General features: G+C 39.1%; 1 protein-coding gene and 1 long non-coding RNA gene across 3 annotated transcripts in view; one reads left to right on the forward strand and one right to left on the reverse strand.

Moving 5' to 3' along the window:
• Nucleotides 1-19,827, forward strand: part of LRRK2 (leucine rich repeat kinase 2) — a 64,427-nt gene extending 44,600 nt beyond the window's left edge. The window contains exons 34-52 of one of the 2 annotated variants that reach the window (XM_064656300.1): nucleotides 89-276; nucleotides 1,137-1,291; nucleotides 2,271-2,417; nucleotides 2,572-2,763; nucleotides 3,477-3,623; nucleotides 3,912-4,012; nucleotides 4,188-4,378; nucleotides 5,201-5,361; nucleotides 6,155-6,325; nucleotides 8,143-8,243; nucleotides 8,854-9,048; nucleotides 9,227-9,367; nucleotides 10,028-10,221; nucleotides 10,511-10,583; nucleotides 11,383-11,567; nucleotides 12,365-12,517; nucleotides 13,248-13,456; nucleotides 16,082-16,156; nucleotides 18,068-19,827. In XM_064656300.1, coding sequence (XP_064512370.1) covers nucleotides 89-276; nucleotides 1,137-1,291; nucleotides 2,271-2,417; nucleotides 2,572-2,763; nucleotides 3,477-3,623; nucleotides 3,912-4,012; nucleotides 4,188-4,378; nucleotides 5,201-5,361; nucleotides 6,155-6,325; nucleotides 8,143-8,243; nucleotides 8,854-9,048; nucleotides 9,227-9,367; nucleotides 10,028-10,221; nucleotides 10,511-10,583; nucleotides 11,383-11,567; nucleotides 12,365-12,517; nucleotides 13,248-13,456; nucleotides 16,082-16,156; nucleotides 18,068-18,189 — 2,901 coding nt within the window. In that variant the 3' untranslated portion in view covers nucleotides 18,190-19,827. The remainder of the gene's footprint in view (nucleotides 1-88; nucleotides 277-1,136; nucleotides 1,292-2,270; nucleotides 2,418-2,571; nucleotides 2,764-3,476; nucleotides 3,624-3,911; nucleotides 4,013-4,187; nucleotides 4,379-5,200; nucleotides 5,362-6,154; nucleotides 6,326-8,142; nucleotides 8,244-8,853; nucleotides 9,049-9,226; nucleotides 9,368-10,027; nucleotides 10,222-10,510; nucleotides 10,584-11,382; nucleotides 11,568-12,364; nucleotides 12,518-13,247; nucleotides 13,457-16,081; nucleotides 16,157-18,067) is intronic. The other variant, XM_064656301.1, reaches the window with a different exon arrangement.
• LOC135414937 (uncharacterized) lies at nucleotides 18,732-25,520 on the reverse strand. The gene is made up of 2 exons (XR_010430913.1): nucleotides 22,424-25,520; nucleotides 18,732-19,107 (listed from the first exon to the last, which is right to left on the reverse strand). It is a non-coding gene; the product is annotated as an uncharacterized LOC135414937 (long non-coding RNA).
• Nucleotides 25,521-26,504: the final 984 nt, after the last annotated feature.

Here is a 26,504-nt window from a genome sequence, read left to right on the forward strand (position 1 = left end):
TACCAAATATTTCAGGGAACAAAGTTTGTCAGGAAAATACAATCTAATGATGAATGTACACCTAAAATTTTTTTACTTTTTTTGAAAGATTCTGATGGTGAAAGTGGAAGGCTGTTCTAAATATCCTAAAGGAATTGTAAAGCGTTCAGATGTAGAAAAATTCCTTTTAAAGAAGAGCAAATTTCCTAAGATCTATATGTCACAATACTTCAAGCTTCTGGAAAAGTTTCAGATTGCTTTGCCATTAGGAGAGGATCAGCTGCTAATCCCAAGCAGGTAAGCAAAGAGTTAAACCCACAAATGACAGCCATAGAGATAGATCAAAATAAAAACTGATCATCAGAACAATTTGGTGTATGAAAGCATGATACATACTTTGTATAGTACACTTTATTAAATGCTTTTGGAAGGGGCATGTTAAGCTGATCTTGTAACAGATAAAGCTTACACTTTATCAGCATGGTGGGTAAATGGAATCTATAAATGCTAAAATGCTTTATGAGGATAATATTTCTTTTACAGTTACCATGCTTCAAGACTACAGCAGGGAGATTATAATTTAGCTTCACATAGCAGTGTGCCAGCATTACAGATATTTATTGCAATATAAAAGATAACCATGAAATTCTATAACCTATTTGCTTGAAGTGAGAACCACAGACAAGTTATTCATAGGCAGTATGTCTTCCAAACAGTGCAGATATTAAATGTGGTGACTAAAAAAAAGCATTATGACTTTGAATGTGGTATTTTTGTTATATCTGAAGCAGATAACACAGTTTCTCTGCCTCAGTTACAGATTTCCCTGGTATGTTTAATAATGCTTATGTTGCTGATTAGGCTTTCTATGTCCTTCAGAGTCCTGGGATACGAAGATTTTATCCTGCCTTATATATGTCTCAGATTTTTCTCACATTTACATTCGATATCTAATGGTTGTTAGTGAGGTTCTGATGGGTTTAAATTACAGCAGAACTTCACTTTAGCACAAACAAGCAGAATAAGCAGATACACTGTCATCTGAATCATATATTCATTAATAAATAATATATTTTACATAATAAATAATATATGACAGTAGTCAGTTTGGATAAAGTACATAATCAAATACTGTCTTAATATTTTTATTCTTTCAGTTTGTCTGATCACAGACCTGTTATTGAGCTTCCCCACTGTGAAAATTCAGAAATTATCATCAGGCTTTATGAGATGCCATACTTTCCTATGGGATTTTGGTCCAGGCTGATCAACAGGTTGCTTGAAATATCACCTTACATGCTGTCAGGAAGAGGTACAAATCTTTAAGTAATAGTGAGCATGTTTCCTTTGAATGCCAACACCTGCATGTTAAAGCTCTAATCCCCAACGTTGGTTTGCATTAGCTAATCTCTGACCACTTCACAAATGTGATAAAAGGACAGGGGTCATTTTTGTAACTTAGAAATATCTAGGAATAGATAGCACCTGATCTTCACAGTGGTGTGCAAAAGAAAGTGAAGGTTGTAAGCAGCCTATTTCTCTCCTTCACATGCTAGACATAGAGGAAATCCTTATGTTTATGCAATATTGCTGTTTGCTTCCACAAAGAATACTGGAAAGGATGCGTCTTCCACACAGAAAAACTAACTGCTTTTCTTCAGATTCATTGATCCTCCCTTTATGAAAGTCTAAAAATAGAAGGAGGGGATCCATCTTTAGTGTTTTTCCAATAATTCTGTGTTTTGTGTAGACCTATCTGCTGAACTTTGCAATTTCATTCAGCTTTGTTTTCTTCATGTGTGATTTTTGAATTTCAGGTGTGAAAAATATGCATTGCTAATGCTTTACAAATATCATTTATGCCTGCTGTCCTGGCATTCAAATTTCTTCGGAGTGTTAAATTCCAGACGCATCCTGCAATTTCATGAGTCTGTGACAGGGGAAAAATTTAAATAATTGGGTTTTTCATTTATTGCCTAAGATATTCTATGCTTGAACCTGAATGTACCTAAGCATTTCTGTAATGCCTACCTGCTACATGACTTATCATCTGATTAAATATTTATAGTTTGTGGATATACCTTATAGAACTGAGCACCAGTTGATATATATTCAGCTTTTGTGGGGCTATGCTGCCTGCAAAGTTTTAGCCTTTATTTTGTTTATTGTTTGGGTAGGTATGATCCTACAATCATAAGTTAACATTCAAAGTACTATGAATTATTCTGAAAATTTTAAAGTTGACATTCATATTTGATATCAGATTTTTAATCTTATTTCATGTTTTCTAGAACGAGCTCTTCGTCCTAATAGAATGTATTGGAGACAAGGCATCTACTTGAATTGGTCTCCCGAGGCTTATTGTCTAGTGGAATCAGCAGTATTTGACAACAACCCAGACAGTTTTTTGAAAATTACGGCACCTTCTTGCAGAAAAGGTTAATTATCCCTGAGCCTGATTTTTGCTCCAGTTTGATTGCAGCTTGGCATTTTGGTCTGTTGTGCTTTTGCCTTTGGAATGCAGAGTTTATCTTCGTAATTAAAAGTATGGCAGATTGAGTCTGTAATTTCCCTTCTTTTGGTTTCTTAAAGGGTGCATCCTTTTGGGGCAAGTTGTGGATCACATAGATTCTCTTATGGAGGAATGGTTTCCAGGTTTGTTGGATATAGATGTATGTGGTGAAGGGGAAACACTGTTGAAGAAATGGGCTCTGTACAGCTTTCAAGATGGTGAAGAACACCAAAAAATACTACTTGATGACTTACTTAGAAGGGCTGAAGAAGGTATGTATTTATGCCATTTGAGGTATATAGAGGTACACTTGTATGTAGACAAATATTATGCAACATCCCCTTTATAACATTTGGGTACTTCATGTTATTTTAAAATGTTTCATTTCTTTAAGAAATAATTACAGTATAAATCAAAAGTAACTTGTTCTTCTTTTGTGTAAGATCTGTCTAGTATATATAAGTACAGAATATGAGACAGATTGCAGCTACTCTGTGTAGTCGTGTAAAAATGGCAATAATGAAAAGAATCATTTTGTCGTAATATTGAGAATGCAGCTTCATTCATGGAACTGAATCCAACACATTGTAAAACTGATGCTTGATCTTTTGGTTGGATCAGGTAGAACAGTAATTTAAAATGCAGTATTCAGGGTGACACTCTACATACAGCATTCTTTCTTTTTACAGACAGAAAAATAATCTCTTGGTTAGTTTGGTGTTGTTAAGTAGCAACAGTTTTTATCACATTTAGTTGGTACATATACAGAACCTTGAAAATACTTAAATGTGTAAGATTCAAGAATTTGAATGGCAGACTTAATTAGTATTTATGTGCGTGTGTATATATATATATATGCACATGTATGAATCTAATTTTAGGTATGTTGGTCTTATGCACTCACAGAGATCCATGTACCCCTCAGTGCCTTTTGAATGATGACTGCCCTTCTTTTTTTTTCCTTTTCTCATTTTTTTTTTCTTAGGTGACCTTTTGGTAAATCCTGATCAACCAAGACAGACCATTCCAATTGCTCAGATTGCTCCTGATCTGATATTGGCTGATTTGCCTAGAAATATTATGTTGAACAATGATGACCTGGAATTTGATGAAGCTCCTGAGTTTCTCCTGGGTAAGCATTATTTTGTAGAGTTTGTTTTTTTAAAAGAGATTATGTAAACAAATCTACTGGAATCGGTTCTGCAACATTTTATAGATTTCTTTTCTGAAGAAATGTATTATCAAGTTTTTAATTTTCCTTTAACTTGTATGCTGTTTTTTATGTGTTTAGATTACTGATTATGAAGCTTAACACAGTAGATGATTCACACATTTTAAAACTGAACCCTTTCAGGTATTTTTTTGAGAAATGGTTGTTGTCTCTGTTTATAATAGTTTTTTCAATTTTATTGTTCAAAAGGTGATGGTGGATTTGGATCTGTGTATCGTGCATCCTATGGTGGAGAAGAGGTTGCTGTAAAGATTTTCAATAAACATACTTCCCTCAGGCTTCTAAGACAGGTAAGAAATATTGCCCTTTTTTTCTGTAGTGCTGCTCTTGGAATGCCCACCCTAGCAAAGGGCTTTAAACGTTTAAGTAAATTGCAAGTCTTCACTCCAGAACATTCCCTAGTTTACTTCAGAGACACAGAGGTTATGGTATTGGCATTATTTAATCTGATTTTACAATTTACAGGAGCTTGCAGTGCTTTGTCACCTCCATCACCCCAGTTTAGTGTCTTTGCTGGCTGCTGCAATCCGTCCCCGGATGCTGGTGATGGAATTAGCCCTTAAAGGATCTCTTGACCGTTTGCTTCAACAAGACAATGCAAGTTTAACTAGAATACTTCAGCACAGGATAGCTCTACATGTAGCTGATGGCTTAAGGTAAATGTGACTTCTGCATTGCTGTAGAAACAGGGTATAGCTGCATATAAGATACATTGCAGATGAAAGACTTCTATTTTCTCATATCCCAACGAGAATATTCCCTGGGTCAGACAAATGCTTTTATTTTTATGGTTGATTAGCTGATATATAACACGGACTTTTGTTACCTGTGTTTTTTTTCTGTTGACAAATAATCCTGAGATTAGCTCACTTGGTTAGAGCATATTGCTAATAATACCAAGGTTGTGGGTTTAATCCCTCTCCAGGCCATTCATGTAAGAATTGGTCTCTATGATCCTTGTGGATCCCTTCCAACTGAGAATACTCAGTAATTCTGATTCTGTCATGCTCATATAAGCAGGAAAATTGCAAGAGCTCTAGGTGCAATTCCTATGCAGCTGTTGATTTTGTATTGAAATGTCAAAGAAATTAATTTAGTGCATTTCTAAAGTTCTGAAAGTCCCTGAATGACCTCGGGATCTAGTGCAGTGTGACTTTAAAATTACAAAACCTGCAAAGGGACTCAGGAATCAATGAAATTTAAACTTCTAAGATTCAGTTTTCAAACTGCCGACAACTCTTCAAATAAGACTTAGTACTAAAATACTGCAATCTGTATGTGCCAGTAAATAGTATTTCAGAATAATTCTGTCATCATGCACTAAAGGAGCATCATGTTAGTGATGTTTGACATTTTTAACACAATGGTTCACATCTGAAAGCACGATTTACTGTTGTGGGAATATTGCACTCAGTGTGTGTGTACAGATGAATCCCTGACTTATGGATGCTTTCAATAAATATTTTTTTGATTAATAGGTACCTGCATTCAGCAATGATCATCTACCGTGATTTAAAGCCTCACAATGTGTTGCTTTTTACCTTATATCCCAATTCAGCTGTTATTGCAAAAATAGCTGACTATGGCATCGCCCAGTATTGTTGCCGAATGGGAATAAAAACCTCAGAGGGCACACCAGGTATGGAAATATGCTTTGATTTATAGTTCATTATGTCCAAAAATAGCTAATATGATTTTATGTAGTCTGTAAAAAGTAACTCAAATCTATACTCTCTAGTCATAATCACCATAAGTAGTCCTAATCATATTACAAGTTGTGATGCCAGATATATACCTCTTGCATTTTCTTCCTGTTCATGTTTTAACCCCTTATCAAGGAATACACTAAAGGTTTAAAAAGAGAACAAATGAAATTACATGCCTTCATCATCATTTTTTGCTGTTTTCATATGGTTACTGTGATATTGAAATTATACTGCTAAAATGTGTTGTTTAATTTCCAGTAGTCCATACATAGGTCTTAATGATTTTTAAAGGCAATAAATGCTTGCACTGTTCCCTGACTTAAGAGAGAATCTATTAGCATTCATTCTAAAGCACTGAGCAATTCAACCACTTTGAAAAGTGCCTTTATGTCTTTTAAATTGTGCGTGAGAGTGTGACCTCAAGTGTGAAATGTTAGGCCCTCAGTAACAACTGCAGACTTGCCCTTCATTTTCAGCATTCATTTATAAAATAATTATTTTATGTAATGGTTCAGGAGCTCTGTGATTGATGTACTGTCCCTTTCCTTTATACTTACTGCTGATATTTTTGGATGTCTGCCAAATACAAACTATTGGCAGCCCAGAAATAGTGTGCTGTTTTTGGTTTACTTCCTGTGACGTTTTCATCAATAATTTACTTTTTTAAGTATAAAGATGGCTTCATCTTGATATGAAAATAACTATTAATGAATGATTTATTTGCAGGATTTCGAGCACCAGAGGTTGCCAGAGGAAATGTTATTTACAATCAGCAAGCTGATGTTTATTCATTTGGCTTGCTGCTTTATGACATTTTAACAGGAGGAGGTAGAATAATGGAAGGCTTGAAGTTTCCAAATGAATTTGATGAATTAGCAATTCAAGGGAAATTACCAGGTATGCCTTGTTTCTTAAAGTTTTAACATTTCTCCTGCCTCTTCCAAAAATAGCATCTCTTTTGAATTGTGTTGTATCTGGCAGTGATCAGAGAAGGAGAGTAAATAACAGCAATTTTTAGAATCTTCCTCTAATTTCATATCGTCTCGAAATTGTGAGAAATAGACATATATTCAGCATCACATTGATTGTAATTCCACTGCAATTTCAAAGAATCTAGCTGGTTCACTTTGTAAAGAAATAGAGATTTTGTGTACTTGGGACTTCATCCAGAGCCAGCTAAAATGGATGTTGCTGAAGGTACCATCTATAATGCATGTCATGCACAAAGGTAAACACAATTCCACTTTTGTTCTTTGATTGAGATATATTACATTAAGATATCCATTACTTAAAAACTGTATATCTTAAAATCTCTAAAAAAACCCCTTGAATTCTTACTTAAAAAAAAAAGCACCACTACCTTAAAAGAGCAGCCACCCCTAAAGGTTTTAATTAGGAATTTCCTTTTAACTTGTAAAGACTGTGAAGTCACTGCCCAACTATGTAACATTCTTCATATTTCATCTGCATTACAACATGTAGTTGTTGACTGCTGGAAGGAAGATTAAACAGGCTGTCAGGCTGGACATTATGTAGTCATCTGGACAGTGTAACTCAGTCTTTGGCAACTTCTACCAAAGTGTCAAGAGCTGCTGAATTTTTATAGTAGTACAAGCTTAGTATTTGGTGTTCTCATTTATTACCTACAATAGTGCATATACTCATGGAACATTTTTTAAGAAATGTCTTACTCCATCTAGGAGTGAGGTGTCTTTCCATCTAGGAAAGAGCAGCATCACTTAATCTGGCATAGCTTCTCCATTACAAGAGACAAAGAGTTCATACATTTTCAGCTCCTTAAGGAAAATCGTCCAGTTCTAAGCTCAGAGAGTTTCAATGCCCTTCCTGAAGGGGATATCCCAAGAACTGATGACTAAGTATCTCTTCAGTGCAGCTGTCCATTTGACTATATTATGAGCCCTATGAAATAATCAGAAGTATTACTTTCTAAGGATAGTACAATTCCATCTGTGCACATGCTCATCATTTATGTATTTCCACCCAAAGAAGGGCCGGCTGATCTCACAAGTAAATAGTGCCTGTCATTTGTTGAACTGAATATGTTCATTTGCAGGTATTTATCATTAACCTTACCTCTGTCTAATGTAGGACTGGAATATCTGCTGTGGATTGTGATGAGCTAAAAGGAAAAGCAATACAGGCACCATTTTTCATGAGTGATTTGTTCTTAGGTCAGCACCTGTAGTCATAAGATACATATTGAAAGCACTGAGTGGGGATTTGAACGTCCATATTTCATAAATACTGTATGGCCTTGTTTATCTAATTGCTATATATTTTATTGGAAGTTCATCTGTATTTCATATATTATGCCCAGACACAGAAGAATAAATGTGGATAAAAGTGTTCACAGGAGTTTGAAAGACTACAGACTGACGTGACATGTCCTTGAATGGTCAGAATTGATCAAAACACAACCCACATACATGTGTGATTCAGTCCTAGGTACAGGGACATTAAAGAAAAAGATAAAGCAAAATCCATTTGCTTTAACTGCTATTAATGAAAAGGACTCTTTCATGCTCTAGCATTTAATGGCAGATGAGCAATCCTAAGCTGTTCATGCTGACATTTTACCTAAGAATGTGATATTTCTTAGTGCAGCTCAGGAATAAGTTAGATGAATTATTAAAATAAGTTACTCAGACCCATGGTAAATGCTGGTTAAGAAGTTATCTAATTTTACATTTTAGATCCTGTAAAAGAATATGGGTGTGCCCCCTGGCCTAAAGTTGAGAATTTAATTAAAAAGTGTTTGAAGGAAAACCCTCAGGAACGACCAACATCTTCCCAGGTATTACTTGCTGTATTTATTTATATTTTTATGACAGATGATACTACAAAGTTGTGCTTTCTGAAAAAAAATGGGACATTAAGTTGTAAGAGGCAGAGTTTTTTCTGTTCTTCTTTTCTGGAATGGAAACAGACATGAAATATTGCCTGCTCTTGCCATCCAGAATAAACTGTTCCATTCAAATCTACCAGCCACCAACCTCCTGTTTCCCCCTGTGTGCTGTATAGTGATTGTACTGAAACATGGTTTGGGTTACTTCTTGGTCTTATATGGTCTCATACTAGAGCTATGCAAAAAGGACTTTGTTATATAGTATCAGTGCAGTTACACGCTGTTCCGTGCATGTGAGAGGAGCAACACTGTGGATCTGAAACCTGCTGTCTGCTATCACACATTGCCTTGCTCATTGAAAGTTTTCAAACATGCCTTAATCTCACTGCCTATAGTTGCTCAGTGCACAAAGATTGCCCATCAGTAGTGGCAATACAGATGACCAGACCTGCTGAGATACCGTGCCCATATTCTGTAAAATATTGTTATCCATTGCTTATTATTTATCACTGTACAAGCCATTGTTGTGACCATGTGCATGCTGTGGCTTTCTTTCTAGGTTTATGAGATGCTGAATTCTGCAGAGCTTATCTGTTTGATGAGGTATGTCTCAATACCCAGCACATCTACAGCAGAGTGCATGGTAGCTGCCAATCAAAACTGCAAGAAGGCAGGAGTCTGGATAGGCAATGGGAACACAGAAAAAGCACAACTTTCATTTGTTAACCTGAATACAGATGGACATACTTGTGAGGTATGTGGGAAAGTTGCCATTTATTCTATTTTTTCTGGCATCTAGATGCATTTCAGAAGCAGGATATTACTTCTGCAAAGCTAAGCTTTGAGAGAACAAATATCATAAGTGAGTCATCATTGTATCCACAAAATAAAGTAGAAAAGCAGTTGCTTTTTCCTCTCTTCCTGCCATCCAGACTGAAGTTTTTCAGCATACTCTCTTTCCACTACTGGATAACTTTCTTCCACTCAGATGGAAGCTATTTCTAGCATGGAGGCCACAAAAAGGAGTAGTAGTTAGACAAGCCTTCATGTCTCTATCTCCCATAACAACCCAGGTAGTCTTTTAACAATTCCTCACTTCCTGTGAATGCCATCTCCCTTTTGCCATTTTGGGTGATGCCCTCCAGTTCTTTTAATGTGATTTTTGTACATCTCAGTGCCGTCAGGAAAGGGGAAATGTTTTACCCAGGCTATGATGAATATGTGTGCCAGAACCGAGCATGACTCATCATCAAAGTTGTCTAAGTTCTATTTCCATCTGCCATCTGTTGACCATGATACATCTGAGTTGGTAGCTTTGGTATAAATTACGTGGGTTATTCTTCTACAACTAAAATGAGAAAAAGAAATATTCAGCCAGTATGTTTACTGTTCACAATTAAACTGAATGTATATTGCAGTATACTTCCATTTGCTTAATTCTCTCATGGCTTTGAGACCTTGATTAGAATAGAGAGAATATTTTTTTTCAGCATTCAGCTTAGAGATTTTCCTGTGTACTATTTGAGGGGTCCTTCCCAGCACTTTGAAGATAAATGGCACAGTTGAAAATGTTCTGCTAATAGGGAATTAGATTTCTTAAAGGGGAGGTTAGGCCTTGGGTCTGTCAAGGATCCAAGAAGATTGTACTTTATTTTTATCACCAGTAATTTACTAGCATTTACCCTTACTGAAATTATGACCAGGTTATTTTTTCTTCTTTTTTTCTGACTCAGGATATTGCAGATAGTAAAATTATAAGTTTGGCCTTAGTGACTCTTCCTACTGAGAAAGAAAACTGGATTGTAGCAGGAACCCAATCTGGTTCTCTGTGGGCAGTTAACACAGAAGATGAAACGAGAAGGCATCGTCTGCAGAAAATGTCAGATTCCATCACTTGTTTATACTGCAATTCTCTTTCAAAGCAAAGGTATAAATGAGTTTTAAATATTTGGGATTACATTTTGAAAATAATACTTAACAGAGATGTTCAGAAAATTACATCTGTAAACTATGCTGCTTTGTTCAGACAACTGCTTATTTTGCCTATGTTTCCACTTAATTTTACACCCAGTGTAGCTGGGGATTACACTGCTGATCACAGGGGTTGTGTTTGCTTTTACTGTTTAATTGAATACTTGCAATACTAGAGACTTCTTGTTTATTTTTTTTTATCTGATTAAGACATTTCTAGAATTCATTATTTTATTTTATTTCAGCAAACAGAAGAATTTCTTCTTGGTAGGCACAGCTGATGGCAGACTGGCAGTTTTTGAAGACAGAGCAGTAAAGGTAGACTTGTTCTTTGCTGTTCTACGAAGTGCTATCAGGAATATCTAAAGCAGCTACCAAGAGTAGCTTTATTTCATGCTGCTTATTTTTTGATTCCTTCTCTAAAACTATAAATAATTTTCTACTGCAGTCTTAGAGGAGCTGCACATGTTTTAACGAGTAGAAGTAAGAGGCAGAAAATTCCTTTGAAAGGCCTGGCAAACTGGCTAGAGACTGACATTAATGGTTGTTCTTAAGAATATTCTAACAGTTTTAATCTCCTTTATTGTTTTTATAGTTCCTTTTTCTTCTCATTTAGTAAATTTTCTTAGAACAGCTGTGTTCAAAAAGAAAGTGTCGTTTAGGTTTTCTGTAGGTCAGAGTTCTTCTCACAGAACAGATGAAGAAATACTGGGAGCTGTTTATATCAGCTGGTTCTTGAGGGTTAGCTCCTGGCCATATGCAGTTTAGAGCAGTTATGGAATTGCAGTGCATTGCAGAACTAGAATATGGTCCAGTGTGAGATGTCTCCAAAGATATAGATGTGACTTTCCATCCAGTTCTTTAACTGCTCCAGGGCTTGCAGAAAGTGTCAGTCCCTGTTCTATCCTGTTTCCACTCACACAGGCTGTTTCCCTATGAGACATGTGTAATGGGAATATTTTCAGTCTGTAACATTCTGGAAATGTTCTGAACTATAATGGGTCAGAAAATCTGGATGTGTAAATTTAATTCAGCAAGGCTGTGTGGCCTTGTTTTAGCAGTTTCTGAGTGTCTGCATCCTCCTCGTTTCTAATGCAGAGTATATTTTTTCTTGCAGTGTAAGGGTGCTACACCTTTGAAGATAGTGACTATAGGAAATGTTAGCACACCACTGATGTGCTTAAAAGAATCCTCATGCTTATCTGAAAAAAATTTAATCTGGGGAGGCTGTGGAACAAAAATCATTGCCTTAACTAGTGACTTCTCTGTTCAAAAGCTCATTGAAACAAAGACAAGTCAACTGTAAGTTTTTCTTATAAGTGATGTTACTTGGCACTTTTGTTGTTTTCATTAAAGATTTCTGACAGAACTTTTTGATGTAATGTCTTGTTCTAGAGCTCATTCTTTGAATTTGCTTGTTTCTGTTCTTTTCTTTCCATAATACAGATGGAATATCAGTGAGTAGTGTCGAAAGTATTCGCTGCTGCTTTTAAACCAGGGTTATCCATTTTTAATCTATAAAGGATTTATGAAGTCAGTATCTATTCAGAAAATGTATTAATGCAACTGATCAGTTTTTCTCCTCCAATTGTATTAGTCCAGGCCTTGTTTGCTTTATTTAAAATTATGCATCCATACTTAGCGTAGTATTTGTCCTTCCATGTTTGTCAGTATGTGTGCATATCTTTGTCCTATATATATTTAATCAGTTATGATTGCTGACTTCTGACTATTTAGAAATTATTGACTGATGCTTTTGGACTATTTGATATAATTCTCACATGGACAAATCCTGCTTTGAAGTTATGGGGAGTTTTTCCTGAGTAGGGAAACCAGGGTTTGATGAGAAAGATTTATTAATAGCCTTTGAGCATTAATGCACCTCCAAGGATATCATCAGCCCAACTCTGTTACTTGGAAAATTGATGTCAAACTGTAGCAAGATTATAGCAAAGCCTTTCAGTTGTATCTTAGCCCCATTTGTTTTTAAGGCTGAATGATTCTCCAAGAGTCAAAGGGAAACTAACCTCACTCATAATAGTCAAGTTTTTCTACAAGGTATTTTCTGTGTAGCTAACAGGAGTTCTTCTCTCTCTTAGGTTCTGTCATAATGCTTATAGTGATGCAAACATTATTTCAATAGCAGTAGACAAATCCATCTACTTGGCAAAGAAAAACAGCCATTTTGTGGAAATTTGGGACAAGAAGACAGAAAAACTTTCTGAACTAATTGACTGTGCACATTTTCTTAAGTAAGTGTTTTATTGCAGATTGTTGGCCTGATGGATAGAAAGCTGAATATCAGATTGCCTTCTGTAGCATGGTACCTTAACCTGCCAGAGGTGAGGGATTTGCCCAGCTCTTTGAGCAAATGTGGATTTCCTTTCCTCTCCATTGGCCCAAAACTTCAGAATATTCCATGCAGAATCCCAGTTTTTTAAAACTCTTATATTTCACAATTTTCCTGATATCAAGAAGACCCATTTAACTCAAGAAAGAAGAAAGTCTTTTGCTGTCCTTCAGATACTAATGCTTTTACATGCAGTTACTTCCTGCATCCCCTGATTAAGAATGTCTGATCTCTCCAGTGCACAGATTCAGTAGGAGATCAAAGTTTTATTAACGGTGACAGTGATTTTCATTTGCATTTAAGTTGTTCCTCTCCCTTAATGTGCCACATGCATTTTTTTATGATGAGGTTAGGAGCAGGTGTAGGTGTGCTCTTCCCATTTGCAGTGACATTAATCTCCTTCAGACTGAGAGAGAAGAGAGAAGTATACCTGGCTTCTATTTATGGGCCTTCTAAAGCTGACTAGCTGGCTCTTAGACATCCAGTAGTTTTCATCCCAGTTTGTTAGCATGAGATTTTTGTTGCTTGTCTTGATGAATGATGTTTAAAACTCTCGTATCAAGAGAGTTGTTTTATTAGTTGTGGAATAGTGTGCCACCAGATTTCAATACGATTTTTCTCCATACTCTTAGGAACAAAGTGGAAAAACTAAATAAGGAATCAAAACATAACCTGGCTTATTCTGGAAGAGTGAAGACAATTTGCCTGCAGAAAAATACTGCACTGTGGATAGGGACAGGAGGAGGACATATCTTGCTGCTTGATTTATCAACGCGTCGTCCTGTACGAGTTATAGACAACTTTTGTGATTCTGTTAGAGTCATGATAACATCTCAGCTGGGTAAGTAAAACCATCAAATGACAAGTACTTTGAAGTGAGTGCCAAGTTTGGGTGTGCTGTGTCCTGTTTGTTGTGGTGTTCCAGGAACAAATTAGCACTATCCATGATCTGTTCATTCATTTTGTTCTGCTGCGGTCCTCTCCGGTCAGTGTCAGACACTCGGGTGTTAGCTGAATACCAGCAGGCTGAATACCTGTGCCCACATAAAGCAACAGCTCTTCCCTAGCTTGTCACTGATCAGCACATGGACAGACCCCCAACTTCACTGCATCCCTGTGCCGTGTTTCAGCACACACCATCTTCTGTCCCATAGTCTTCTCTTACACGGGTAGCCTGTGTTCTTTCTCCATCCTAATTGTTAAACTTCTGGCTTCTCTCTCTGTGGACCATGTTAGATTTTAATAATTTTTCCATAATTGCTTATTGCCTTGTTTTCTTCTCCTATCCTTATTCAGGGATGGTTCTTTTAGATTTGGGTCGCAGGCAGATCACAGTAAAGCTGGGAAAGTCTACACACCTGAACTCAGGGTGTGAACTTATACAGATGTGCTGTTCCTGTCAGGGACAGGTGTTTCGAGCTGCTGTAGGCAGACAGGAGCTGTGGGGTTTCAGTGGTAACCACAAACAAACAGCCAGAGGAGTGTAGTTGAGTGTGGGGTACTCCTTGACTCTTGTACCTTCCTTCACCTGTACACTTTCCTGCATCTCTCCCAAAAGTAATAAAGCCCATGTCGACTCAAGTCCATGGTACTGCAATGGGGAATACACTCAAAATGCACATTATTTCAAACAGTGCTTTGTGGCACAACATGTGGATTGCCATCACTTTACACCAAGTTTTGAAAACAACTCTGGAGTTTCCCTGTCAGTGTAATTTAAAGCGTGTTTGCTGTAAAAAAACAAAAAAGACACTGAAGCTGTTGCTGTGGATTCAGAAGCACACTGTAATCCTGCTAGCAAATTTCTTAGTTGCAGGCTGTATATGTATTCTCATTACTATCATGAACTTATTCTGGAGCTGGTTTTTTCCTTTCTGGCACCACAAGAATCTGTAGACTGCAGTTAGCTCATAGTGCTGGCAGTGTTGTATGAGTCAAAAAACCTCCACCTTCATCTGACTTGCCTCTGCCTGAGACAGCAAGTTTGTGCAGTCTGTTCAGTCCTCAGCTGTTATGGTGCCCACTATAGCATAGCATTTTCAGTCCATCTGGTCCTGATAGCTAAAATGCTAGTACTATAAAGGGACATTTTATTTTTAGCATTTTGTAAATAACAGTTACTATGAAAATGTAATTTCTGCCTCACTTATCACTGTCATTGATAGGGAAAGTATATTGTATAGAATAGTACAGTGTGATTTAAAAAGCTTTGAATCTGAGTCACCTCAACATTTTTAATAAAAATTTTATGTATAGAAAAATTATTATTCAGGAAAAGGAGTTTAGCTGTGTTTGCACAAATCTCAAGATGAGCAAATAAGATGGATATATGCAGTTTGATGTGTACTTTTCTCTTTTGATCGTCTTTTCACAGCAATTATTTATAAGGGCTGGGTGTTCTTTCCTAAATTCAAGGCCTTGGTTTCTACTGAGATTTTCACAGAATCGGTGAAAATAGCTCTGAGACTGCTGAGCAGTTCTTCAACAGAATCACCTTGCTTCTGTGAAATAAGCGAAGATAAACGGAAATATTTTTGTATGAAATAGTTTCATTTAAGGTTAAAATATATAATGTCAGTTAGATATAAATATTTCAGGAAAAAAAGATTGTCAGACTTTGAGACAATAATTTTATCTGTGGTTCATATATGAATATCAAAATATAATACCATTTTCCAATTCTGTCACCTAACACATTGATGTTTAATAGATATGAGAATTCCCATAGAGAATAATTTATATGTAAATCTGTAGTTCATTTTGCAAGTACAAATTTAGACTTCTGTATAGTAAGACAGGATCCAAGTCTAAATAAGAAACATTATACTCAAGTTCCAATCACTTTTGTAAGGAGTATGGATAGGTCTGGTTGCAGAAAAAATTAAAGTAATGAAAAATCTGAGCATGGAGGGATGTGCTTCCCACCATCTCTCATCTATTATAACCAGTCTTTTTTGGCATTATTCAGTAGGCATTCATCCCCTATTTCCACTTCCCTGCTAACTCCCACCTATGTGCCATCATTAGTTCAGAATATTTTTATTCAGTTTGTGTCACATTTCATGGGTGTTTTTCATAACCAAACTGATAACTGGTACTTTCTGCTGTGCACTGGGACTTCATTTGCCACCTGTCCCTTTGCTGTGACATCTGTTTCCTGTGACCCTACTACCTCTGCCTGTGCTATATAATAGGGTGCTTTGTTCTTGGGCTTGTTCAACAGGCTGGTTGGCTGATCCTGTGCTTAAGCCTTGGAACCCGGATAAACCCCGACATTAAATGGAGACATGAACTATATTGTCTTCATGTCTGGGTTTGTCATGGTCAATGATTTTGAATAAAGGGTCCGATTGACTGTGCTCTGCTTTCTGTCCTCTTAGTGCCATGATGTCATCTACTCTTTCTGACCTTAAATTAAAAACTTCCCATTAAAACTAAAATTTGCCATTTTATTTCTTTGAAAAAGGGAGTCTCAAGAACGTGGTCCTAGTTTTGGGATACTGCTATAAAAGTGACACCGAAGACAACAAATACCACAAAGGTATCTGAACTGTGTTTTATTAATTTGTATTAGTGGAGTAGACACTATTGTGCTTGACTACCCACTGAGAGTGTAGAGTTCATGATCATCATTTGACATCATTTTATTTAAACATTATTATTATATACTTTTTGTTTTCTTTTGCACATCTGGGCTCCATACAAACAGGCAGTAACTCCAAAAATGGATCAGAGGAAGCCACTGTTGAAGTATATAATATAATTTGTTGGGAAACTGTATTGGAGAGTAAATATCATTGCCTAATTGGAGAATGTATCAAATGGATTTCCAGAGGGGTCTGTGCTAGGTCAGGAATTCTCAATGTGTTTATGAGTGATGTGGATGAAAAAACAGTAATGTGCTTTTCAGATTTGCAGACAACTCTTAGCTAAGACACAAACTCACTGGAGGGCAGGATTAGAACTCAAAGTGACCTTGACAAATAGAACAAATGGTCTGGAAGGAAATAGGATACAATTCAGTAAGGACAAACACAAGACCTTTTACTTAATTAGGAATGATCCGTTGTACCAACATGAGGAAATGATCAGCTTAAACAGCAGTGCTGCAGAAAAATGGTTATAATTGATAGGAGGCTGATCATGAGTCAGCCATATCGTGTGGCTGCAGAAGAGGCAAACACCACTCTCACAGCAATTAAAAAGTGCTGTATGTAAGACATAAGCTAATTCTTACACTCTGCTCAGTGCTCATATGGCCTCTGCTGGAGGAGCGTATCTGTTTGGGACATTGCTGAATGATCTGGACTATTTGGAACAGTTCAGAGGAGAGAAATGCAACCTGTGAGGAAATGTTGTGGGAAGTTCAGTTGGTTAATATAAATAAAGCTTAGAGAGGACATGATAATAGGCTTCAAATATGTAAATAAAGAGTAAGGGAATAAAGACTTCTACATATTCCCTCTGGGTACAATAAGAACTAACCAGTTTCTGTTACAGCAGGGGAGATTTAGGTCAGACATTGGTAAAAGCTTCCTGACAATTAGGATAGCAAAGTGCGGGAAGATAGAAAAACTCCATCTTTGGATTTTTCTAATAACAGTTACAGTTGGTGCTTTGATCAATGCCCTTGTTCACCTTTATCTCATTCCAGTTTCAGTAACTCCTAAAAATGTGGCAATGACAGTATAGAGTTAAGGGTGGCAAGTGTAGATGAGCTGACTGAAATAAAATGAGACTCAAGCTTAGAGCACTGGGTTTTATGTTATGGTATTCCCCAATTCCTGTTACCATAAGAACACTTACTGCCTTTTTAGCATTTTTGTTTTATTTAAGAATGACATTAATTGTAGAGAGGAATTAGAGAGTCCCAGAATCATTGGGGCCTTAGTTTGTGAGCCCCTATTCCACTAAAAGCACTGTGAATTCTTCATGAATAAAGAGTTGTTTGCATGAATGGAGATTGAAGAACTGACCTTTTCTCAGTATATTCACTGGCTTATGAAATCAGTTTTTAGTTAACAGTGAATGGGATTTGAGTCTCATAAGCATTTAAGGTATATCTGCTTGGGAAAACAGAGATGAAATTTTATGCAAGCACTTCAGTACAGCTCAGTACAGCTACACTAGCTGTAGCTCAGGTCAGTACCTCATGGCCCAGAGGCTCCAGAAATGGTATTTCAAGTACTTTTAAATGGGGTATTCTAAATTTAGGAACTGGAATCCAAACCATTGTGAGTACAAGTACAAACAAGCAAGTACAAACAGCTTGTAGCCTATGACTGCATTCTCTCACACATGAAGTGTCATGTAACTTGTCTTCCAGGTCCTAAGGATCCTGCTTCATTGAGTGAATTTACATGTAATTAAAATAAGGAGATAAGCAAAACCACTGCTAATTATGCAATAATTCGTCTCTGTTGCAGTTTTCAAATTTTCTTTTTTTCCCCAGAGTTACAATCCTGTGTGTCAGTGTGGGACATTAACCTGCCCCATGAAGTGCAAAACCTGAAAAAACATATAGAAATGAGACAGGAACTAGCAGAAAAAATGAAGAGCTTTTCTTTGGACTGAAAAGTCACCCTGCAAGTGCCATACTCTTTTCTAGTCTTTCATCCTAACATACTGTGCAATAATTACAACTTCTTGCTGTTGTTTTGAACTAAAACCAGGAAGAAAATTGCCATGTGAGTATTTATAGGATACCAAGAAGAAAGAAGTTATTTGTAGTATTTGAAAGGACAGAAGACTGTTGAGAATTTCTGAATCTAAAATGCTATCGTGCATCCGTTGTTTACTTGTGAAGTTCTGCTCTCAGCAACTACGGCTCAACTGCAGTGTAACGTTGTTCATCCGGTTTTTGATCCCAGCTAAACTCGGAATAAGCCAGGAGACTATAAACAGCTCTAATTTACTTCATTATCTCTACTGAGTTGACTCTCTAATAAGAAGCAAAATTTAAGCCTCTGTGTGTTTACTGCAGTTTGCATGTATGAGCTTGCTCTTATGATTCATGTTTTAGTAGTAAGCCAGAGGTCATGACCCTGAGTATATGAAAAAAACATTATAGTTTATGTAAGAGCAGCGTTTAAAGGAATATATAGTGACTACATTACTCTTTGAAAACAACAGGCAGAATAGTCTTTATTTCTCCCATGAATAATTGACTGGTTTTTTCATTATGACCAGAAAAAGCCCATTGTGCTACAATAATAGAATAGCTCAGAATTTAAATACACTGACAGGCTTCTGCAAGTCGATGTCCTCTTGCAGTCCTGCAGTCTGCCTGGTTCTAGGAGATGTAGTCACACCACTGGGAATGTTACCACTCACATTGATCTCTTGTGCAGCTCACTTGGAAAAGCAAGGAGAAAGCACGAGGTGAAAGCTCTGATCCAAATGCTGCTCCGACTTGTGCCACACAGAGAGCAGCATCCTGCTGTAGGCAGACCACTGGCTCTTGGTCCAACTTGCTCGTTCACTTACCTCAATCTAAAAACAAAAGGGAACTTTCACTTTGATATTTCAAACATGCAAAGTTTCCACTTATTAATTCTTGGTTTAATTTATATTGTTATTTTGGGAGGTAATCGGGGGAACCTTGAGGAGTGTAAGAATTGGCTGCCTCTTGCAAATTTGTTGCCACACATCATCGTTCAAGAGTCGACTTCTGCTGCTCTCTGGCTGTAAGTCCAAGCTGCTGCTTGCAGCCAGCACTGACCTGCCCTACAGAAGTGCCTTATTTCTGTCCATCTGAAGACAGACATCAGTTTCTTTTTTTGATACCAAAAGAATCTACAGGGTGCTCCTGAAATCTCTAGGAGTGGAGTATCCAGAGCCATTCCTGAGTCTACGGAGCTGAACAAGGTTGAGCAACCAAAAAGTTCTCAGTTTTATTTTTTTTTTAAAGAAAATAACATGCTGGGACAACAGCATTTCTTGTGTCCAACTCTACCATTGTTCTATTTTCTGCCATTTTTTGAGTGCATACTCAGGATTCCTTTCAGATATACATCCCAGTTTTTATGTGTTCTTGTAATCTGCATACTGAGAATAATTTGCTATTTATATGGGATTTTATAACTCAGAAAATATATATTATAATGAATAGAGTTTTTTAAAAAAATATATACATTGTGATTAAGTTTATTTATAAGTCATTTTGAAATGTAAGCCTTAAACATTTTTATTAAAACTGTGCTTTGTTAATAACCTGTCTACTTTCTCATCACTGAATTTTCAAGGAAAAGCTTTTGTGTGCAGCTTTTTTGGCATTTAATTCCTTCAGGCTGATGCAATATCCCAGTTCTGTAGGTGGTATTGACACAGCTGCATTCACTCTTGTGCTCTGTCTCACAGTGCACATCTTGAGCCCTTTTCTATTCCCCAATTTGTCTTCTACTTGGTGTTCCATGCAGCCATCTCCCAGAGATGGGAGGTGACCTGTAAGCAGTACTGTCCCTGTGGCCATTCCTTACCTCTCTAAGACACTCTGGATAAGAATGATCTGAATCAGGACATGTATTGGGTATTACAGGGAGGGCAAAGAACAAAAGAGACAACAGCAGCCAAAGGAGAGTCGGGAGCTCATGGCAAACCTGACTCAACTGACCACTGTGGTGGGAGAGAAAAATTCTGTGCTGGTGTAACCCACGGGGTCTGTTTAGCAATACAGCAGTCATTCCCATGGAGCACAGTGATCCAACTACACCCTCACCAGATGCTTTTTAGTACTGGAAGAAAATGAGAACATCCTGTGTTGGTGCTTCTTGTTAGAAGTGCTCAGGGACTGGCATCCCCTTCCCAGCTGGGACCTGCCAGCAAGGGGAAGAACAGTACCACTGAAACCTGCACTATAAGGAAACCATTCCCAAGAAACATCTCTACTGACAAACTATAAGGAAAGAGAAAAAAAAGATCCACAACTTCATGTTCGCTCTGGTTTTAGTGGAGCTGTTTGGGAACCAGTAGAAACTGATCACATAAGAGGACAAGCTCTATGAGCTGTAGCTTCCTGCATACTTAGGATAATATCCAGCACCTGAAAACAGAGATAGCCATTATTTCAAAAAGGGACTGTTTGCTCCTGGGAAAGAAGCATGTGGTGTGGCTGTGACTGAACACCTGAGCTGTGACAGGTAATTAACCCTGTGTTCCTCAGTGCAGGTAAAGGGCACTGGGGTTTAAACCTAAAGACAAGGAGGAAAACTGTACAGAGTGAGCTGAATGTTTGATTAGATACCAATTTGTTTGGTTTGTTTTAAACTATTCTTTCCCTCCTGTGCTACTGACTTTATAATTAGAGTCATTCTTTTTTATTGGTTGCTTGCTCTGACAGATTACATATGCAGATTCACCTGTTCATTAATTTTAACCTCATTTCTTTTACAAGCGGTTCCTGGTCAATCCTACTGTAAACAAGTAGGATTGTTAATCCACTTGTTAATCCACTTTCTGTATTATATCTTGGCTTTCCTTTTACTCTGAAATCTCATACTGCCTCTTGTGTCCCATATTATTACCCTATTACTTCTTCATGCACCACTTTGGGGCAAAACTGGGACACATAAGGGAGGAGAGAGAACGAGGCCTCTTAGGTGTATCTTGATCCCCAAACACAGGCATTTATCATTACTGCCACTTACTAACTATCCCCATCCACCTGCAGCAAGCAAGACAAATAATCCATTTTATGATGAACACTTCACATACCAGAGACATGAGAAAGTAATAAGGGAGAAGAATGAGTCTCAGTGCATGAGGAAAACACAGTGACAGTCACATTTTTCTGTTAGTCTTTCAAGTAGAAAACCATATGAACAATTCCTCTTCTCATTTTTTTCCTTTTAAGTCATTCATTAAAAGAAATCTGAAAACAGCTCCTCTTACCTGCCTTAAGAGAACCAAATTTTTGATCAGAACTAGCAACTGTTATTTGTGTCTCAGTTCTTCATCTATATTATGAACTCATCCCAGGACTCTACTGACCTGCAAAGTCTCTTATATAAAGCCTCCTTCATGGCCTTTGAACAAGTATAATTCATTGACTGGCCAGCATACCATTTTGGTAACTTTTCCAAATTATTTCTTTTTAGTAGGCATGTGTGTTCTTAACAATTAGTTTATAAATACAAAGTGGCATAATCACATGAAAATGGAGAATCATACTTATTGCATATCTGTATTTTAAAATTAATGATTTTAAAAGAAAAAAATGCAAGATATATTATTGTTGTATTAGCAAAGGGAAATCTCATTTACCAAAAATTTAAAAGTGAACCCAAGTGAAATTTCTAGCAGGAATCTTAGAGCCTCAGGAATGTTCTTTGCTGTATTAGTGAGCTGTGCAGGCACTGTGTGAGGACAGCTCTGCCTCTAGCTGTACGTACCTCAGTAAGACTCCTCAATACTTACACTAGTTTTTGTTCAATTAAAGAGCAGCATTATAGGAATGACCAAACTGTGAAACAATTTTTTTACCATGCAATGACCTTATGCTGACTGGTACCTACCTTTTACATGGGTTACTCCGACAGAGCAGTAAACCGAAATGATTTTTTTAAATCATCCCAATATGACTCTAGTAAAAACAAGATGAAAGTAAAAAAGCAAGCAATAGCCTTTTCTTTTTTTCCTTCTCCTCTGTGTTGCTTTGCTTTTCCTGCTGCCAGAGGTTTGTTAAACCCAGCAGTCAGTCCCCACAAAGGTTGTCACTAATTATTGAGGGGCAACTTAAAAATCGATGTGCTGCCTCTGGCATATGCCATTATTTACTTCACTTCCACCACAGCCCATTAATGTCACTGACCTGAAAAGTTAAAGCAGACAGAAAAGGCAAAAGAAACTAAAACCTTCTTCTGTGGCAATTCCAGTTTTCTTTTTCTGAACCATTTTTTTCCCGTGCCTTCTGCTGTGCTTTTACTACGCTCCCTCTTGGCACTGCAGGCCGTGCTTTTCCCGTGCCACCCCTTGGCACTGGCTCCGGACGCACAGCTGTGCCTGGGAGGGGGGCTGGGCTTTGCCGTGGGGGGCCGTGACCCTGCTCCAATCCAGCCGAGAAGCACAGAACGGTTTTACAGAAAAGGGAAGAGGGGAGAGAGGAAGAGAAATAAATAAGAGGAAGAATCTGGCAGCGTGGCAGTGCTCAGCAGCCGAGCCGGCAGCGCTGTGGGGGCCCGGGACCCGCTTTGTGCTGCCGCTGCTGCCCCCGAATTCCCCCCGCAGGGCTGTGCCCGGCAGGGAGGGCAGGGCAGGAAACGTGGCCACACAGTGCCCAGTCCTGAATGGAGGACGCCCGGGCAGGAGCAGCAGGCTGGCAGTGGCACAGGGCCGACCGGCAGAATCCCCTCCAGGGATGGGGGGCTGCATCCCAGCAGGTGCTTCCAGCTGCTCCTGCGCCATCACCTCCCGTGCCAGGAGCGCCGCGGCTCGCCCCGGCCTCAGCTCCCTCAGGGGGTCCCCAAGCCCGGCTCACTCTGCACCGAGTCCTGTTTAACGAGGCTGCAGAAGGGAAAAATCGTTCACGATGAGCTCCCTTTTCGCGTCCTTTCTCAAGGAAAGGATGACCCACAAGGGAGTCACAGCGGGAAAGGAGATGCCTTGGGCTCGCCCGCAGGCCCCGGGTCAGCCCGACACGGTGACAGTGCAGTGACTCGGCTCACAGGGTCACACAGCTCCACATCGCCTCCTCCTCCCTGCTCCAGGTTTCGGCAGAGCCCAGCCTGCACAGCACCACCGCGCCATGAGGACACAGCATGGCAGGACAGGCCTTTACATTGCAGCAAGTGATTCATAGAGTGGCAATGGAAACACCTGGCTCTTTTTACTGTAAATACAATAACCTTAGGTCAGTGATTCTCAATTCTGCTTTTTCTTGCCTTGACGTCTCTGCAATTGCCTTGAAAACATCTGTTTTCTGCGAAGCTACAGGAAACATCCATCCCTGCCACCACCTGCCAGGCTCCCGGGCTCTGAAATTTGGACTTCAAATCAACTGAGCTAAGGCGGAGGCTCGAAAACGTTGATTTCACACCACTATCCTCAGAGGTCATGACAATTTTTTTTAAAAAGCTGCAGAACTGCTCTCAGAGCTACAAGCCCTTGGAAGAGCAGCAGCAGCATTTGCAGCTTGCCATGCAGAAGGTGGGGAGGACCAAAAGCCTGTCCGCTCCCCCTGTGCCAAAAAAAAGTGTTTCCTCTCTCTGCAAGCCTTCACAGACTGCCACAGTGACAACTCTTTTGCATTAGTCAAACACTGTCAGGTTCAGGCAAAACTCAAAGGATTCTGTTAAATCGCAAATGCACAGTAAAGGCTTAATGAGTTTCCTGTTATTCCAGTGAAGTTCAAAATTTGCAAAGTGAGTTTCAAAACTTTAAGGAGAGGTGCCCACTACAGCCCACACTGTAGTGTGGCAACAGCAGCTCCTGACAGACAGAGATCTCAGGCCACCCAGCCCTGTGCAGCAGCCCTGCTCAGTTTAAATGCCACGGTTGTTCACAGTCAATTCTAATACTCAACCACCAGCCAGGGAATTAAGCTTCGGTAAATAGTAATTTTCAAATATCATCCATGCGTCAAAACTCACCTCCTCCCCTTTTTTTTTTCCTTCTCCAAAATAGTAGTATCTGCTGAGCACTCTGCAACTAGAAAATTTCACGGCAAAACACACTCCCACCTCATAATTACAGGAAAACGTGCAAGGGAAAAAACACAACAACCCCAAAACCATTCAATTCTGGTTTTTACAGCTATTACAGCTAAACCCAGGAAGGGAAACAAACACTTGCACTCTGCAGGGGCTCAGAAGTAGCTGGTGCAGAGCAATTACTTCTGCTGAAGAGTCTGAAATCCCCTTTGCTCCAGCACAGGGGAAGTGAGGTGGGGGAGGTTTTTTGGCTTGATACGGGCAGAGGAGCACAGAGGAGCATCCGTGACAGCTCCAGTCTGTGATGGCGCAGGCAGAGACACAGGCACGGCAGCCTGGAGAAGTTCTGCTCATCCAGAGCCTGCCCAGCATCTGTTTGCCATGGCCTCTTGCCCCCACACCAGGGTTCTCCTGACCTGAACCTAGTCAGGCTTCCTGTTTTTCACACTTCAAATTGCTGGTCCTGGGACTCTGTACATTTCTATCTATATACACAAAACAAAACCAAAAAGCCCCAATACCAAGCCACAATGAGATTTTGCTTGATTTCTGGTATGCGGAAGCCACAGAGAGATGCATGTTCTCAGAGCATGCCTTCAGCTCTCCCCCTTAGAAGGCTGCACCATCCAGCCTTGAAGGTTCCTGTTTTGATGAATTTATGGACCAGCTCTCAGAAAACTCCTCTGGAAGACAGGGCAAAGTGACACTGCCTTTCTCCTGAGCCAGCAGCGACCAGAAATGCTTTGGAAAGGACACTAAGCCATGTCAGAAGAAAAGATGAAACATTTCATATCCCTTTAACTAAGCCAGCTGAAATGAATGCCAGTGCTCTAGCAAGGTGTGTAAGGGCAGGTGGACAGACCTGCAACATCAAACCTTGCCAGGGCACTGAAGGCAGCAGGCAAAGTCCCTCAGGGCTTCTTGAAGTATTAACTACTAAACCCTAACTACACATGCAGGCATGGACATTTCTTTAAACAACAGACCACCACCAAGGCCAAATACTAGACATCATTTACATTAACTGAGCATTGATAGGAAAAAAAGTGTCTTTACAAGAAGTAACTTTGCACCAATCTGAGTAAGCAACACGTAAGTAAGTAAACCTCCCACTCCCCCACCTTCTGGGTGCCTTTTAGAAACAGAGATCTTTGCAAGTATCCCCAAACAAGCTGTTCTCATTTCCCATCTTCCCAGAAAAACAGGTTGCAGCACTTGGCTACCTCTGAAGAAATAGAGAGCAGAGAGCTTTAGTATCATCCATACCACCGGAGATGCAATCGAGGTGATGACATCCCTACTGCTTCACTGTTATTGCATCGTAACACCAGACATCCTGAGCACCAGATCTTCTCACAGAGAACTCGATAGCAAAAGGATGAGGCAACAGCTGCCTGCCTGGCCTTGGTTTTGTCTGTACAGTTAATCACAGCTGCAATTAAACACCAAATATATATCTGCCTCTGACCGTTCCTAAGCAACTACACTGACTACTTAGGGATGAGTTTGTCAAATCAGTCCCTGAAAAGCTTAAAAAGACCTTGGGGAGGGCAGGAGGGAAAGTCCTTGCCTAGCTGCATGCAGGACTGACTCCACCAGCACATGTCCTTTCCCACCACAGTGATTTTACGGCATCTTCTTGTCAATGTTGTGTGATTCTGGCTTGCAGGCAACAGGGCCAAGGATGGTCTGGTCTGTTAAAAAACACCACCTCTCACGGGAGAGCAGGGCAGGAGCAGAGCACAACCCAAACCATCCAACTGGGAGTGGAGAAGACTTTTTGGCCAGAAAGACAGCAGTCACAAACGGCATGCTATGAACACACCTGATGCAGGTTGAAACTTTCTTCCCCTGTGCTGCTGCCAACAACAACAAAGAGCAAAGGATAAAAAATATATAATTTTGACCATCTTTTCTGACCCAGAAAATGGTATTTTTCATCTGCTATCCCCCTTTCAGAAAATATACATCACATCAACATCTGGGTTTCTGTTTCCCTTGGGACACCCATTCCTTTCATTTTTCCATACTATTCTCACGTTTACACAACGTAACGAAATGTAACCAAAAAAGTCCCTGCAATAAACTACTATTTTCTCTGGGACACCCCTGCACATGCTAGTTAAGCCAATGACGTGCTACAAGGGTGAGCAGCACTGCTCCAACAACCAAACCTGCTGTGGAAAGCAAGCAAACAGCACAGCAACACTCCAATGCAGCACTTCACATCTGGAAGTGGATCCC

Source organism: Pseudopipra pipra, chromosome 5, assembly GCF_036250125.1.
Source record: "Pseudopipra pipra isolate bDixPip1 chromosome 5, bDixPip1.hap1, whole genome shotgun sequence".
In the NCBI taxonomy this organism is placed as follows: domain Eukaryota; kingdom Metazoa; phylum Chordata; class Aves; order Passeriformes; family Pipridae; genus Pseudopipra; species Pseudopipra pipra.